At 34.1% G+C, this 19,580-nt stretch overlaps 1 protein-coding gene across 1 annotated transcript; it reads right to left on the bottom strand.

Annotated features, from left to right (window-relative positions):
- Positions 1–7,565: 7,565 nt before the first annotated feature.
- LOC117318303 (retinol dehydrogenase 7-like) lies at positions 7,566–14,986 on the bottom strand. Its single transcript, XM_033873301.1, has 4 exons — positions 14,623–14,986; positions 14,106–14,364; positions 12,255–12,418; positions 7,566–8,160 (listed from the first exon to the last, which is right to left on the bottom strand). Exons 1-4 carry the CDS (start codon positions 14,942–14,944, stop codon positions 7,931–7,933), a joined length of 975 nt encoding a protein of 324 aa, XP_033729192.1. The 5' UTR covers positions 14,945–14,986; the 3' UTR covers positions 7,566–7,930.
- Between the last annotated feature and the right edge of the window lie 4,594 nt (positions 14,987–19,580).

Below are 19,580 nucleotides of genomic sequence, written 5' to 3'. Positions count from 1 at the left end.
ACCCTTGGGTGGATTACTTCCAAATTTAGTTGAAGCATCATTGAGGGAGGGCAATCATATTTTATATAAATGAGGCTGGTGTGACCCATGGGGCCGGAGGGGCGGGGCCCCAAAATGGGAACTTTAGTGAATTTTTGCTTAAGCCCTACCTTATCTTAACCCTTGGAGGGGTTACAACTAAATTTGGTGTGAAACATCATTGAGGGAGGGCAATAATATTTTATATAAATGAGGCTCGTCTGACCCCTAGGGCCTGAGGGGCGACGCCCCAAAAGGGGAACTTTGTTGAAATTTTGCTTTAAAATCCTACTCCTCCATAACCCTTTAATGGATTTCATCCAAATTCAGTGTAAAACATCATTAGGGGAAGGCGATCATATTTTATATAAATGAGGCTGGTCCAACATCTAGAGCCAAAAAGGGGCACTTTGCTGAAATTTTGCAGTAAAATCTTACTCCTCCTTTACCCTTAACTGGATTACATCTAAATTTTGTGTGAAACATCATGGGAGGGCGATCATATTTTATATAAATGAGGCTGGTCCGACCCCTAGGGCCAGAAAGGATGGGCCCATAGAGGTGAACTTTGCTGAAATTTTGCTTTAAAATCCTACTTCTCCTTAACCCTTAACTGGATTACATCCAAATGTGGTGTGAAACATCATTGGGGGAGGGCAATTATATTTTACATGAATAAGGCTGATATGACCCAAAAGGCCAATGTGGCAGTCCCCAAAGGGGGAAATTTGTCGAATTGTTGCTTTAAAACCCTAATCCTTTTCAACCATTTGGTGGATTACATCCGAATTTGGTTTGAAACATCATTTTATTTTATATGAATGAGGCTAGTGTGACCACTGTGGACACAGAGGCGAGGCCCCAAAAGGGGAACTTAGCCAAAATTTTGCTTAAAAATGCTTCTCCTTCTTAATGCCTTAATTGATTACAACCATATTTAGTATGAAACATCATCGGGGAAGGGCAATTCTAATCAATATAAATGAGGCTTGTCCGACCCATGGGGACAAAGGGGCATGGCCCAAAAATGGTAATTTGGCTGAAATTTGGCTTTTAAGATGTTTCTTCTCCTTTTCCCAACATTGATAAAAACCATTGATCTGAAACATAACTGAGTGTTTGATTGAGGGGTGTGTCCCTGCTGTAAGTGTTTGATTGAGGGGTGTGTCCCTGCTGTAAGTGTTTGTCAGATGACCGTTAAGGCCCATGGGCCTCTTGTTCCTATTTAAGATGTATTTTACTTTTCTTAAAGCTGCTATATATTTAGTAGTTTTATTTAAAATGTCTTCAATGTGGGAATTCCATGTACCACTGCTATTCATAACTACACTTAGATGTTTGTGATTGTTAACAACATGGATTGGTTTATTATCGAAAAGAAATTGTGGGTTAGAAGGTATAGTTGTGTTGGAAATCAGGAGTGTTTCGGTTTTAGTAGGATTGAAGTTCATTAGCTTTTTTTTTTACCAAAGATTCATTTGTTCCATGTCAAAGTTTATTACTTGTTTAATGTCGAGAAGATTTTTAGAAGAATGTGTCAGTGCGGTGTCATCGGCAAAGAGCCTAGTAATAGATAAAATTGTATTAGATATATCGTTTATATATATCAAGAAAAGAAGTGGCCCTAGAAACAGATCCCTGGGGAACTCCAGCTTTGATGCATACTTGCGAAGAAATAGTATTTTGTAGAACAACTGATTGACGTCTATTAGTTAAATAGTTTTTTAGCCATTCCAAAAGTTTGCCTCTTATCCGTATTTTTCTAGTTTTATTAGGAGACCATTATGCCAAAGTCTATCAAAGGCTTTAGAAAAGTGGCAGAAAACATAAACAGTATATTTATGGTTTTCCAAGGGAAGAAGTATGTTATGATAGAGTTCGATTAGTTGGTGAGTAGTAGACTGGTTAGGTAGGAATCCAGATTGTAGATTGTAGAGAAGTTTGTTCCCAAAAAGATAGTTAAATATGTTTATGGATAATTCGTTCGAAGAGTTTGCCAAGACAGCTAAGAAGTGATACAGGTCTAATAGTTGTTAGCCAGTTCAGGTTGTCCTTTTTTTAAACAAAATTGGTTTGATATGGGCTAGCTTCCATGAATCGGGAAATACAGAAGTACGAAGAGATTTGGTTATTTCCGAGGTTAATATTTTCATCATCTTATACTAATACTGTCAGGACCAGTGGCTTTATTAATGTCGAGGGTATACATTGTACAAGCAACCTCTTGTTCGCTTATAATAATTTCAGAAAGGGATGTGTCAGTCTGGGTTTCAAAGTAGGGTGTATCATCGTCAGGGTCGTCTAAGTGAGAAATAGATTTTTAAAAGTTATTAAGAATATTGGATTTCTCATATTTGTTCGAGGTAAGGCAATTAGTTGTTGGGTTAAGCAAAGGAGGAAGAGTATTAGTGGTATTACCTTTCAAGAACATGCGCATTAGTTTCCAATATGTTCTAGGGTTAGCTGAGCTATCGTTTATTAGCCCATCAACGTTATTGTAGAAGAGGGTTTTAGCGTGTTTGAGCATGTTACTTATTTTGTTTCTGGCACGTTTGTATTTAATTTCAGACTATGGTGATTTAACTCTTATAAAATGCTTCCTTAATCTATTTCTACGCTTTATTTCCCTTCTTAGTTGACCGTTCATCCATAGTTTGTCGTTTTTGTTCACGGTTATGGTCTTTGTAGGAATATTCATATATAAACGTATTAAGTGTATTAGAAAATATGTCACTTTTTTCACTAACATTTTCAGCATCAGAAAACAAGATGTCCCACCTAACATTTTTAACTTCAGCTTTAAGGTTCAAAATGTCTGCTCTATTGAATAACCCAATTTTCCGCTTAAATGACGCAGGTTTTGTTACAAAAGAAGATATCGAAATAAGAACAGCTCTTAAACATGGTTGAATTGTCTCTAATAGTATCACTAATGTAAAATGGGTTGATTTAAGGATTGAATAATGTTATGTTGAGGTGTATGGGGGTATAAACCTCAATAGGTCTTGAGACAAATTTTATGATAATAAATTTGCCTCAAGACCTTTTGAGGTTTATACCCCCATACACCTCAACATAAATTTATTCAATCCTTATATTTATATTTTTTTGATATTTTGTACGATATTTTGTCTTTGATAAATAGAGACTTGTGCAAGTCTACCACGGAACTTACCGAAATGTACGTCATCACTCTTCGTCTACATATGGTTAATACTTTCAGGATTTCTTTCGCGAACAAATTTAATAGCGAATTAAAACAAATATTACTTTTAAAGGAATTTATTTCATATAAATATGATCACTTTTGAAAAGGAATTAAAAAAATATAGTCCAAGCTCGACAAATGTATTCCTACGCCGGACTTGATATAGTTCATTGAAAAATGACTCGAGTTAACTGTGGTAGGTTCATTGAGTCTGAATTGAGTGGAAATATAAATATTCCACATTGTTTCATCATTTTGGGTTTCGAGGTCAAGTCTGCGTTTGGGAAGCATGTCGTTGGTAGAATATAACATATATACCACCACTTAAAGCATTTCTATCCTTTCTAAATATGGCCGAGAAATTAGTAAGAAGGTCAGAATCGGGGACAGAAGGATCTAAATGCGTCTCTGTTAAACACAAGATGTCAATATCATCAGTGAAACTACCAGGGAAGTAAATTTTGTGTCTGACGCTTCGAATATTCAAATGCATGATATGACGAGAGTTATCGTCTGGAAGAGAGTTCTCGTCTGAAAGAGAGGATTCAGCGCCGGAGAGATCAGATGGGGACCCGCTGGTCCTGGATTTGTATATCACCCGACAAAAGTATAATTAGAATTAATACAGTAGCAATATTGTTTAAATTATTGTACGTTTGTAGAAGAGCGAAAAGGATGACGTGAATAGACATGACAATACGTGTTATAGATGGAAATGGGAGAAAGCCGATCGTAGGGGACAGTGATTATAGAACAAAGTAAATACAGACATAGTTATACAAAGAAAAATAAATAGCGGAGGGGGTCATCAAAGAGATAAAAAATGAAAGTATAAGATGTGGTTCCAGTTATGAATATGATAATATATCGTTTATTTCAATGAATCGGGAACATTCCGACGTTTATATAATAACAAATCCTCGGAACTATATGTCGTCTGCATGAGTTAAAAAGTTAAAAACCTATCAAATATAGAAGGAAAAAAATTATGAGTTTTAACGTAATAAAAAAATAAAATAAATAGAAACCCGTTTCTATTTTTTAAATGGTTGCATTTAACTGGTTTTGATTGCAGAGGCAGATGATTACACATTAAACCATTTGTAATTTATGATATATTGTCTTTTCGCTTCTCTTTTCTTTAGATTACGATGGAAAAAAAATGTGAAATTTTGCATGTTATATAGATCTATTACGTGTGATGATTATAATTCTCATATTATCAGGCATTCCACATGTGAGAACAGTTTTAAAAACAAAACAACATAAAACTTTTTTTTTTTAAATCACACACACAAATTCCTGCGACAACGCGTTCCTTCACACGCATCAAAATCTCTCAGCAAAATGTAATTTTTATTTCTCTAGTTATAACGACCGATTCAAATATGAAAAAAAAATAAAATACGAAAAAGCATCACTTCTAAAATAAAGAGGTCTCGATCTAATTGTGTCCATCACACATACAATGAATAAAGAAATAAATCGATTATAACACACATGCATAAAATACACGTGTTGGATTTAAATTTGAAAAAAAAAAAAAAAAAAAAAAAAATCTTGACCCCTCCTACGCCACTGGTCACTGTAATATCCTACGTGGTACCGTCCTGTGACCCTGTGACCCTGTTATTGACTGACCTCTTTACTTCAGGGGAAGTAACTCTTACTCGAAAAACTTTAACACTGGCGAAACTTTACATAAAGAATTTATGATTTTACTATTTTTGGTTTCTTTCATCAATGCTGAGGATACATCCTGGTCCAGATGTTTAAGTAATCACCACGGTGACAAATCGCTAAACCATTCCAGCACTGTCTTCTACCGACAACAAGATGGATACAGTATATATAGTTATATATCTACTTTCTACCTCTACACAATATCAGAAGACAACTATTTCGCTGGCTATAAAACGGACAAATAGGGGGGTATTTTTGATGGAAATAAATACAAACAAGTAATATCGCAGAAGTTGTATCGACGGTGCGCAACATTGAGAGGCTCGGAAAAGAACAATTTGATGAGTTTGTAGAAAAGAGGTTGATCCAAAAATCGGAACCTATCTTTGCCTGTTTAAAAAGAAACAAACTGGCATTACTAAAATGCCCGCCACCTCGAGATGTTAATAAAAGCAAACTACACATCAATTCTCTTAAGAAAAGTTGCTCTCTTTTCACACAACTATATGTTTCCTGCCAGGTACGCGGATGTGATCTCGACGAATTCTTCTGTCATGAAAACCAGGCTTATCCCCCTGCTTTATCCCAGTATGGTACAATTCGGTCAGGCTCTAAATCATCATTGCTCACATGCCTTGAAAAGCATGGAAAATCAAATGTCACCTTTCCAAATGTTGATGCCAAGTTGTTCGATGGAGCTGCAATTGTGAATATCCTAAAACCTGGGGTAGCAACAACATTTCAAGAATATTCACGAGATGTGTTTTTGAAGTACATGCAAGAGCAACTTGACGGTGTAGATAGGATTGACATCGTGTGGGACAAGTATCTCAATGATAGTCTGAAATCGAGTACTAGGAGTAAAAGAGGGAAAGGAGTGAGACGGCGTGTTGAAGCTTCAGCGAAGGTACCAAACAATTGGGAGGCATTTCTTCGAATTGATGACAACAAAACTGAGCTATTTCGATACCTCGCTCACCGGTCAGTTGAAAAATCCTATGGTGATAAAATAATCATCACTTCATGTGACGAAGATGTGTTGTCCTCAACTGAGTATGACAATACAATGCTCTCTCCCTGCACACAAGAGGAAGCTGATACCCGCTTGATGCTTCATGCAGCGGATTGTGTTCATGCAGGATACACACGACTGCTCTTGAGGACTGTTGACACTGATATAGTAGCAATAGCCATTGCTTTGTGTCAAAAGATGCCACAATTGACGCAATTTTGGATAGCATTTGGGGTAGGAAAACACTACAGATACATTCCAGTACACCAGATAGCTTCATCATTGGGCCCGGAGAAATCAGCAGCATTACCAGTTTTCCATGCATTCACAGGTTGTGACCAAACATCATTCCTGCTGGGTTGTGGAAAGAAAACTGCATGGGACATATGGAATGCGTTTGACGAGGCAACATCAACATTTTTAGCATTAAGCGACACACCAGGAGAGCATGCAATAGCTGATAACATACAGGTACTCGAACGGTTTGTTATCCTCATGTATGACCGCACAAGTAACTGCCAGTGTATCAATGAAGCACGCAAGGATTTATTTACGAAGAAAGCCAGGACAATGGAAGTTTTGCCTCCAACATCTGCAGCTCTGATGGAGCATACAAAGAGAGCTGTGTACCAAGCAGGATATGTTTGGGGACAAGCATTAAAACCTTCGCCTGACCTACCCTGCCCTAGTGAGTGGGGATGGACAAGAAACCGTGATCATGAATGGGAACCTGTATGGACCACACTTCCTGAAGCATCGAAGTCCTGTCACCAGTTAATTCGATGTGCATGTAACCCAGACAGGGGCTGCAGAGGACATTGTAAATGTGCAAGGAACAACCTCAAGTGCACTGCATTATGCAAGTGTGATGGTGAATGTGACCATGAAAAGTAAACTTCAGCGTGGCATTTTACCATGTGATTTTTGGACAATGGGTTTTTGTGAAAAAGTGTTAATGTTTTCCAGTCTAACTTTGATTTGATGAATTCTTTTTAAAGATTTAAATAGTGCCTAGTATATGATATTTCACTTATATAATACCTAAAATACCATATGATTTAATGTAAGCATGATTATTTCATTACAAATTTTCTGTTAATTACACCTAAGAGTTTCACAAAAAAAGGTCAAAATCTGTATACCCTTTATGAAACTCAACATTCGGCATGTATATGGCAGCCATCTTGAATTTGGTGGCCATCTTAGATTTGGTGGCTATCTTGTTAACATGATTGTTTGATAAAGAAATAAGTTTGTTAATTTCTGTTCATTTAGTAGTCAGAAAAGTAAAGGTATGCATAGATTGGACAAAATCTCAAATTTACCAGATATATATGGCAGCCATCTTGATTTTGGCGGCCATCTTGGAAAAAATAGCTTGGCCCCATATCTGAATTTATTCAAGTCATGATGCCCTACCTATATGCAAAGTTTAATGTTTTTACTACAAAACCCACAATTCTACTGATATATGCACCATTCTGCCGGACTATAAGAGACTGTTTAATATATGGAATGTATTGTTCGCACAACCGGAAAAAAAATCTAAATTACAAAAAAAAAACAAAAAGAACAAAAAAAAAAAAAAAAAACGGTATTCCGTCATAATCGTGAAACATCTACAATGTATGTGTATTCAACGCTAAATTATTCGATTTTCTATATATCTCACAAAGCAAAATTTGTTTAAGGTTTTTATAGTGTTTAATTGTTTATGAGCGAATCTTGCAAAGGATCAGAATGATTAATATTTATCAATCAAATGATTATATATTTATTTTGATAGATGTGCTATGTCGGCGATTAACAATAAGAGACAACTCAAAATGTACGTGTTACGGAACAGAAGTCACAACTTCAACATATTGCGTTGTGGTTTTCGTTTCCAAACAGATGAAGCATTAACGATCTCGTTACTTCTTCTTCTGACATCACTTCCTGTTCTGACATCACTTCCTCTTCTGACATCACTTCTGACATCACTTCTGACGTCACTTCCTCTTCTGACATCACTTCCGACATCCGGCCGGTATGGGGAACTTAAACAATACCGCCACTAGGCGGTCGCCTATCGACTCCGGCAGAGTCCATATCAGACGGAACACAACGTTAGCGTCGAAACCTACAACGTATCTAGCTCGGGGATACACGGCGGTCAACGCATGCGTGTAGGCGTCCACCACCTTGTACGTATCAGACGATAAAGCAGCACTAATACCCTCCTTGGCACCTTTCATCACTAAAACAACAAAACGAAACATGACAATAGAACGAGTAGGATACAATAGTCTTTTATCTCCGTCAACTAATGTCGGTATTTAACGATTTAGTGTCTACTCAACGATATAGGGCTTCAACATCTCAATAGTGTCTACTCAAATGATATAGGGCTTCAACATCTCAATAGTGTCTACTCAAACGATATAGGGCTTCAATATCTCAATAGTGTCTACTCAAACGATATAGGGCTTCAACATCTTAATAGTGTTTACTCAAACGATATAGGGCTTCAATATCTCAATAGTGTCTACTCAAACGATATAGGGCTTCAACATCTCAATAATGTCTACTCAAACGATATAGGGCTTCAATATCTCAATAGTGTCTACTCAAACGATATAGGGCTTCAACATCTCAATAGTGTCTACTCAAACGATATAGGGCTTCAATATCTCAATAGTGACTACTCAAACGATATAGGGCTTCAATATCTCAATAGTGTCTACTCAAACGATACGGGGCTTCAACATCTCAATAGTGTCTACTCAAACGATACAGGGCTTCAACATCTCAATAGTGTCTACTCAAACGATATAGGGCTTCAACATCTCAATAGTGTCTACTCAAACGATATAGGGCTTCAATATCTCAATAGTGTCTACTCAAACGATATAGGGCTTCAATATCTCAATAGTGTCTACTCAAACGATATAGGGCTTCAACATCTCAATAGTGTCTACTCAAACGATATAGGGCTTCAACATATCAATAGTGTCTACTCAAACGATATAGGGCTTCAACATATCAATATTGTCTACTCAAACGATATAGGGCTTCAATATCTCAATAGTGTCTACTCAAACGATATAGGGCTTCATCTCAATAGTGTCTACTCAAACGATACGGGGCTTCAACATCTCAATAGTGTCTACTCAAACGATACAGGGCTTCAACATCTCAATAGTGTCTACTCAAACGATACGGGGCTTCAACATCTCAATAGTGTCTACTCAAACGATACAGGGCTTCAACATCTCAATAGTGTCTACTCAAACGATATAGGGCTTCAACATCTCAATAGTGTCTACTCAAACGATACAGGGCTTCAACACATCAATAGTGTCTACTCAAACGATATAGGGCTTCAACACATCAATAGTGTCTACTCAATGATATAGGGCTTCAACATCTCAATAGTGTCTACTCAAACGATATAGGGCTTCAACATCTCAATAGTGTCTACTCAAACGATATAGGGCTTTGACATCTCAATAGTGTCTCCTCAAAAGATATAGGGCTTCAACACATCAATATTGTGTACTCAAACGATAATGGGAGTATGCATACCTGACTGCTTCTGTGAAATGTGAGTTCCTAATAGAGAGTAGCTGGAAATTACTATATTGACAGTAGTGGGAAATATTTTTACGAACAGTAGTAGTAAACGTCTATAATGATAGTAGTTGAAACTGTCTATATTGGTAGCAGTCGTATTTTTCTAGATTGACAGTAGCTGGTAATTTCTATATGGACATTAGTTGGATATTTCTATATTGACAGTAGTTGGATATGTCTATATAGACAGTCGTCGGATATTTCTATTTTGACAGTAGTTTGAAATGCCTATATTGTCAGTCGTTAGATATTTCTATATTGACAGTCGTTGTATATTTCTATATTGACAGTAGTTTGATATTTCTATATTGACAGTCGTTGGATATTTCTATATTGACAGTCGTTAGATATTTCTATATTGACAGTCGTTGGATATTTCTATATTGGCAGTCGTTGGATATTTCAATTTTGTTAGTCGTTGGATATTTCTATATTGACAGTAGTCGGATATTTCTATATTGACAGTCGTTGGATATTTTTATATTGACAGTCGTTGGATATTTCTATATTGACAGTAGTTGTATATTTCTATATTGACAGTAGTTGTATATTTCTAGATGAAAAGTAGTTGGAAATGTCTATATTGAAAGTTTTTGAATATTTCTATATTGAAAGTCGTTAGATATTTCTATATTGACAGTCGTTGGATATTACTATATTGACAGTCGTTGGATATTTCTGTATTGACAGTCGTTGGATATTTCTATATTGACAGTAGTTGGATATTTCTATTTTGACAGTCGTTGGATATTTCTATATTGACAGTCGTCGGATATTTCTATATTGACAGTCGTTGGATATTTCTATATTGACAGTAGTTAGATATTTCTATATTGACAGTTGTTGGATATTTCTATATTGACAGTCGTTGGATATTTCTATATTGACAGTCGTTAGATATTTCTATATTGACAGTAGTTGGATATGTCTATATAGACAGTCGTCGGATATTTCTATTTTGACAGTAGTTTGAAATGCCTATATTGTCAGTCGTTAGATATTTCTATATTGACAGTCGTTGTATATTTCTATATTGACAGTAGTTTGATATTTCTATATTGACAGTCGTTGGATATTTCTATATTGACAGTCGTTAGATATTTCTATATTGACAGTCGTTGGATATTTCTATATTGGCAGTCGTTGGATATTTCTATATTGACAGTAGTCGGATATTTCTATATTGACAGTCGTTGGATATTTTTATATTGACAGTCGTTGGATATTTCTATATTGACAGTAGTTGTATATTTCTATATTGACAGTAGTTGTATATTTCTAGATGAAAAGTAGTTGGAAATGTCTATATTGAAAGTTTTTGAATATTTCTATATTGAAAGTCGTTAGATATTTCTATATTGACAGTCGTTGGATATTACTATATTGACAGTCGTTGGATATTTCTGTATTGACAGTCGTTGGATATTTCTATATTGACAGTAGTTGGATATTTCTATTTTGACAGTCGTTGGATATTTCTATATTGACAGTCGTCGGATATTTCTATATTGACAGTCGTTGGATATTTCTATATTGACAGTAGTTAGATATTTCTATATTGACAGTTGTTGGATATTTCTATATTGACAGTCGTTGGATATTTCTATATTGACAGTCGTTAGATATTTCTATATTGACAGTCGTTGGATATTTCTTTATTGGCAGTCGTTGGATATTTCAATTTTGTTAGTCGTTGGATATTTCTATATTGACAGTAGTCGGATATTTCTATATTGACAGTAGTCGGATATTTCTATATTGACAGTCGTTGGATATTTTTATATTGACAGTCGTTGGATATTTCTATATTGACAGTAGTTGTATATTTCTATATTGACAGTAGTTGTATATTTCTAGATGAAAAGTAGTTGGAAATGTCTATATTGAAAGTTTTTGAATATTTCTATATTGAAAGTCGTTAGATATTTCTATATTGACAGTCGTTGGATATTACTATATTGACAGTCGTTGGATATTTCTGTATTGACAGTCGTTGGATATTTCTATATTGACAGTAGTTGGATATTTCTATTTTGACAGTCGTTGGATATTTCTATATTGACAGTCGTTGGATATTTCTATATTGACAGTCGTTGGATATTTCTATATTGACAGTAGTTAGATATTTCTATATTGACAGTTGTTGGATATTTCTATATTGACAGTCGTTGGATATTTCTATATTGACAGTCGTCGGATATTTCTATATTGACAGTAGTTGGATATTTCTATTTTGACAGTCGTCGGATATTTCTATATTGACAGTCGCTAAATATTTCTATATTGACAGTCGTTGGATATTTCTATATTGACAGTCGTCGGATATTTCTATATTGACAGTCGTTGGATATTTCTATATTGACAGTCGTTGGATATTTCTATATTGACAGTCGTCGGATATTTCTATATTGACAGTCGTCGGATATTTCTATATTGACAGTCGTTGGATATTTCTATATTGACAGTCGTCGGATATTTCTATATTGACAGTCGTTGGATATTTCTATATTGACAGTCGTTGGATATTTCTATATTGACAGTCGTCGGATATTTCTATATTGACAGTCGTTGGATATTTCTATATTGACAGTCGTTAGATATTTCTATTTGAACAGTAGCTGGGTATTTGTTAATCAACTGTAGTTATTTTTTTATACTGCCGTACATTTATTATAGGGACTTAATTTGATAGTGATGTACTTTGTTATCATCCCGTACCTTCGTCGACGTAATGTTCACCATAAAATTCCTTTCGTTCGTCGTCCATCGCTTGGAACGACGATCTCATGCTCCTTCCGAACCGGTCTAGGTCGACGATACCGGTGTTGAAGAAACCCGGCTCAATGATGTGAACGCTTACACCACACTTATATAACTGGTATCTAAAATACGTATAAAGGAACTAGATTATATATCCAAAACGCAACTGACATTATCTCCCATATATAAAGAACATATTATCATTGTTTCACCGTAGACGAATACCCTAACCCGTACATAAACGGTTAAAATAGATATGATATACAGAAAAGTAACACCAAAGGATTGACGGATGGACGCCCACCCCACACTTATATAACTGGTATCTAAAATACGTATAAAGATAATATATCTAAAACGCAACTAACGTTATTTTCGGTACATAAAGAACTAATGTCCATTGTTTCACAGTATAAGGAATACCCTAACCCGTACATAACCGGATAAAAGAGATATGATATACATAAAATCGTCACTGACGGACACACGGATGAATGGTTTGACAAAGTTCTCATATAAACCCTACTTGTTATAGACGTTCGGAAGTTAGTATATAAACCCTACATGTTATAGACGTTCGGAAGTTAGTATATAAACCCTACTTGTTATAGACGTTCGGAAGTTAGTACACTGTATATAAACCCTACTTGTTATAGACGTTCGGAAGTTAGTATATAAACCCTACATGTTATAGACGTTCGGAAGTTAGTATATAAACCTTACATGTTATAGACGTTCGGAAGTTAGTACACTGTATATAAACCCTACATGTTATAGACGTTCGGAAGTTAGTATATAAACCCTACATGTTATAGACGTTCGGAAGTTAGTATATAAACCCTACATGTTATAGACGTTCGGAAGGTAGTACACTGTATATAAACCCTACTTGTTATAGACGTTCGGAAGTTAGTATATAAACCCTACATGTTATAGACGTTCGGAAGTTAGTATATAAACCCTACATGTTATAGACGTTCGGAAGTTAGTATATAAACCCTACATGTTATAGACGTTCGGAAGTTAGTATATAAACCCTACTTGTTATAGACGTTCGGAAGTTAGTATATAAACCCTACATGTTATAGACGTTCGGAAGCTAGTATATAAACCCTTCATGTTATAGACTTTCGGAAGTTAATATATAAACCCTACATGTTATAGACGTTCGGAAGCTAGTATATAAACCCTACATGTTATAGATGTTCGGAAGCTAGTATATATATAAACCCTACTTGTTATAGACGTTCGGAAGTTAGTATATAAACCCTACATGTTATAGACGTTCGGAAGTTAGTACACTGTATATAAACCCTACCTGTTATAGACGTTCGGAAGTTAGTATATAAACCCTACATGTTATAGACGTTCGGAAGTTACGTTCGGAAGTTAGTATATAAACCCTACATGTTATAGACGTTCGGAAGTTAGTATATAAACCCTACATGTTATAGACGTTCGGAAGTTAGTATATAAACCCTACTTGTTATAGACGTTCGGAAGTTAGTATATTAACCCTACTTGTTATAGACGTTTGGAAGTTAGTATATAAACCCTACCTGTTATAGACGTTCGGAAGTTAGTATATAAACCCTACCTGTTATAGACGTTCGGAAGTTAGTATATAAACCCTACCTGTTATAGACGTTCGGAAGTTAGTATATAAACCCTACATGTTATAGACGTTCGGAAGTTAGTATATAAACCCTACTTGTTATAGACGTTCGGAAGTTAGTATATAAACCCTACATGTTATAGACGTTCGGAAGCTAGCATGTAAAGTAAGTAAATGTACAATAGTTCCATTACCTTAGACAATCACAAAAACCTTCTGCTCCGAACTTAGAGACGACATAGGGGGCATGTACTAGGGCAACTCTTCCCATGATGCTTGTGATGTTGACAATACGACCTTTAGCCTTTCTCACCAATGGCAGAAACACATTCGTCACGTTTATCATTCCGTACAAGTTGACGTCATTGCATTTCCGGTAGTTATCAACCGTCTGCCATTCCACCTGTGACCCATTTCCGGCGATACCGGCATTGTTTACAACGCCCCAAAGCCCTGATAACGACAAAACAACACGTGTTAATCTACTGATGTTAGGTCACTGTTAACAACCAAGCAACAGGTGTTAAATCTACTGATGTTACGTCACTGTTAACAACCAAACAACACGTGTTAATCTATTGATTCAGACGTTACTGTTTACAACCAAACTTTCGCCGAGAGTAATAAACTAGACTCTGAGTGTCAACTTGCTTGTGATATCTGAACACTGCTCCTACTCCTTCAACTGATGGATACAAAGGTTTAACTTACCTTTGCCTTTCGGAAGTATCTTTTTCACTTCAGCGCATGCTCTGAGAATGCTGTCTTCCTTGGTAACGTCAAGCTCCATAGTAACCAGACGATCAGATGTCGCCTTGTTTAAGTCACTAAGTCCTTTAGAGGTAAGACAACCAGCGAATACATTCATACCTAGAGAATCCAGCCTCTTGGCGAGCATGTTTCCGAATCCCGTGTCACATCCGGTAATAAATACGTACCGATCCGATAGGTTTCCCAGTCTAAGACTCCGTATAATCCATCTCACGGCCAGGAACACGACCACCAGTGCTACACACACGAGTAGATAGGACATTTTCAACCTGCAGTGAAATCAATTAATCCAGGAAAAAATATTTAATTGAAATCAGAGCGATACTTTTATCAATCTATCAAGGAATGATACATTTGATAAAGAATGGTCAGCGGCACAGGGAACGATGGAGCTGTTGTCGTAATGTGTCTAGATGTTGTAATATAACAATGTGTTGTCGAAATGTATCTAGATGTTGTAATGTATCTAGATGTTGTCGAAATGTATCTAGATGTTGTCGTAATGTATCTAGATGTTGTCGTAATGTATCTAGATGTTGTAATGTATCTAGATGTTGTCGTAATGTATCTAGATGTTGTCGTAATGTATCTAGATGTTGTAATGTATCTAGATGTTGTTGTAATGTATCTAGATGTTGTAATGTATCTAGATGTTGTAATGTATCTAGATGTTGTCGTAATGTATCTAGATGTTGTCGTAATGTATCTAGATGTTGTCGTAATGTATCTAGATATTGTCGTAATGTATCTAGATGTTGTAATGTATCTAGATGTTGTCGTAATGTATCTAGATGTTGTAATGTATCTAGATGTTGTCGTAATGTATCTAGATGTTGTAATGTATCTAGATGTTGTCGTAATGTATCTAGATGTTGTCGTAATGTATCTAGATATTGTCGTAATGTATCTAGATGTTGTAATGTATCTAGATGTTGTAATGTATCTAGATGTTGTAATGTATCTAGATGTTGTCGTAATGTATCTAGATGTTGTAATGTATCTAGATGTTGTCGTAATGTATCTAGATGTTGTCGTAATGTATCTAGATATTGTCGTAATGTATCTAGATGTTGTCGTAATGTATCTAGATGTTGTTGTAATGTATCTAGATGTTGTCGTAATGTATCTAGATGTTGTAATGTATCTAGATGTTGTAATGTATCTAGATGTTGTAATGTATCTAGATGTTGTCGTAATGTATCTAGATGTTGTCGTAATGTATCTAGATGTTGTCGTAAAGTATCTAGATGTTGTCGTAATGTGTCTAGATGTTCTCGTAAAGTATCTAGATATTGGGTACACATTATAGCAATAATATAATAATACTTAACAAAAATAATATATTTGGGATACAAATTATAATGTCATATAATAAAAATGATAGAATTATTTGTGAATTATACTATTTTATATTATATATTATTGACAGCAATGAAATGATAAGGTTAACAATTATAATATAACATAATAACAACAATATAATTAGGATAAAAATTGTAATAATACATAACACAATAATATACAATGTCTGTGTGTCTGACTTGGTCCACACTACATCATATCACTTTACACCGGAGTGGCACAACGTAAACAACATTTATATATTCGAGTAAAAAGGTGACAAAATATATCGGATGTGCAGGTGGAAGTACGAAAAGCAGATACAAACAGATGCGTTTTAATCTTCTTCGTTACTTCGGATTTTTTTTCGACTTCCAGGCAAAATGACTGCAACCTTTCCGAAGCTCCGGACACCGTGATACAGTTTGGAATTCACCACAATGATTTAGTCTCCGGTCGGTGTGAATCTACTGGCGGATACACAGGACTAACTACGTTATATACCAATAACAATACCAGTAATTGTTTTATATACAATAACAATACCAGTAATTGTTTTATATACAATAACAACACCTGTACTTGTTTTATATACAATAACAACACCTGTACTTGTTTTATATACAATAACAACACCAGTACTTGTTTTATATACCAATAACAACACCAGTACTTGTTTTATATACAATAACAACACCAGTACTTGTTTTATATACAATAACAACACCAGTACTTGTTTTATATACAATAACAACACCTGTACTTGTTTTATATACAATAACAACACCAGTAATTGTTTTATATACAATAACAACACCTGTACTTGTTTTATATACAATAACAACACCAGTACTTGTTTTATATACAATAACAACACCTGTACTTGTTTTATATACAATAACAACACCTGTACTTGTTTTATATACAATAACAACACCAGTACTTGTTTTATATACAATAACAACACCTGTACTTGTTTTATATACAATAACAACACCTGTACTTGTTTTATATACAATAACAACACCAGTACTTGTTTTATATACAATAACAACACCAGTACTTGTTTTATATACAATAACAACACCAGTACTTGTTTTATATACAATAACAACACCAGTACTTGTTTTATATACAATAACAACATCAGTACTTGTTTTATATACAATAACAACACCAGTACTTGTTTTATATACAATAACAACACCTGTACTTGTTTTATATACCAATAACAACACCAGTACTTGTTTTATATACAATAACAACACCTGTACTTGTTTTATATACAATAACAACACCAGTACTTGTTTTATATACATATACAATAACAACACCAGTACTTGTTTTATATACAATAACAACACCAGTACTTGTTTTATATACCAATAACAACACCTGTACTTGTTTTATATACAATAACAACACCTGTACTTGTTTTATATACAATAACAACACCTGTACTTGTTTTATATACAATAACAACACCTGTACTTGTTTTATATACAATAACAACACCAGTACTTGTTTTATATACAATAACAACACCTGTACTTGTTTTATATACAATAACAACACCAGTACTTGTTTTATATACAATAACAACACCAGTACTTGTTTTATATACAATAACAACATCAGTACTTGTTTTATATACAATAACAACACCAGTACTTGTTTTATATACAATAACAACACATGTACTTGTTTTATATACATATACAATAACAACACCAGTAATTGTTTTATATACAATAACAACACCAGTAATTGTTTTATATACAATAACAACACCAGTACTTGTTTTATATACAATAACAACACCTGTACTTGTTTTATATACAATAACAACACCTGTACTTGTTTTATATACAATAACAACACCAGTACTTGTTTTATATACCAATAACAACACCTGTACTTGTTTTATATACAATAACAACACCTGTACTTGTTTTATATACAATAACAACACCTGTACTTGTTTTATATACAATAACAACACCAGTACTTGTTTTATATACAATAACAACACCTGTACTTGTTTTATATACAATAACAACACCAGTACTTGTTTTATATACAATAACAACACCTGTACTTGTTTTATATACAATAACAACACCTGTACTTGTTTTATATACAATAACAACACCAGTACTTGTTTTATATACAATAACAACACCAGTACTTGTTTTATATACAATAACAACACCAGTACTTGTTTTATATACAATAACAACACCTGTACTTGTTTTATATACAATAACAACACCAGTACTTGTTTTATATACAATAACAACACCTGTACTTGTTTTATATACAATAACAACACCTGTACTTGTTTTATATACAATAACAACACCAGTACTTGTTTTATATACAATAACAACACCTGTACTTGTTTTATATACAATAACAACATCAGTACTTGTTTTATATACAATAACAACACCTGTACTTGTTTTATATACAATAACAACACCTGTACTTGTTTTATATACAATAACAACACCTGTACTTGTTTTATATACAATAACAACACCTGTACTTGTTTTATATACAATAACAACACCAGTACTTGTTTTATGTACAATAACAACACCAGTACTTGTTTTATATACAATAACAACACCAGTACTTGTTTTATATACAATAACAACACCAGTACTTGTTTTATATACAATAACAACACCTGTACTTGTTTTATATACAATAACAACACCTGTACTTGTTTTATATACAATAACAACATCAGTACTTGTTTTATATACAATAACAACACCAGTACTTGTTTTATATACAATAACAACATCAGTACTTGTTTTATATACAATAACAACACCTGTACTTGTTTTATATACAATAACAACACCAGTACTTGTTTTATATACAATAACAACACCTGTACTTGTTTTATATACAATAACAACACCAGTACTTGTTTTATATACAATAACAACACCAGTACTTGTTTTATATACAATAACAACACCTGTACTTGTTTTATATACAATAACAACACCAGTACTTGTTTTATATACAATAACAACACCAGTACTTGTTTTATATACAATAACAACACCAGTACTTGTTTTATATACAATAACAACATCAGTACTTGTTTTATATACAATAACAACACCAGTACTTGTTTTATATACAATAACAACACCTGTACTTGTTTTATATACAATAACAACATCAGTACTTGTTTTATATACAATAACAACATCAGTACTTGTTTTATATACAATAACAACACCAGTACTTGTTTTATATACAATAACAACATCAGTACTTGTTTTATATACAATAACAACACCAGTACTTGTTTTTTATACAATAACAACACCAGTACTTGTTTTATATACAATAACAACACCAGTACTTGTTTTATATACAATAACAACACCAGTAATTGTTTTATATACAATAACAACACCAGTACTTGTTTTATATACAATAACAACACCTGTACTTGTTTTATATACAATAACAACACCAGTACTTGTTTTATATACAATAACAACACCTGTACTTGTTTTATATACAATAAC

This window comes from Pecten maximus, unplaced genomic scaffold (genome assembly GCF_902652985.1).
Source record: "Pecten maximus unplaced genomic scaffold, xPecMax1.1, whole genome shotgun sequence".
NCBI lineage: Eukaryota > Metazoa > Mollusca > Bivalvia > Pectinida > Pectinidae > Pecten > Pecten maximus.
This window is presented reverse-complemented; position numbering and strand designations above follow the sequence as displayed.

Bases quoted from the DNA above. Each gene is read 5' to 3' on its own strand.
- LOC117318303 (XM_033873301.1), bottom strand. From the start codon at position 14,944: ATGTCCTATCTACTCGTGTGTGTAGCACTGGTGGTCGTGTTCCTGGCC. The intron at 14,365-14,622 runs GTAAGTTAAACC...TGTCGTTATCAG, and splicing joins GATACTTCCGAAAGGCAAAG to GGCTTTGGGGCGTTGTAAAC. The intron at 8,161-12,254 runs GTACGGGATGAT...TTGTTGTTTTAG, and splicing joins TGAACATTACGTCGACGAAG to TGATGAAAGGTGCCAAGGAG.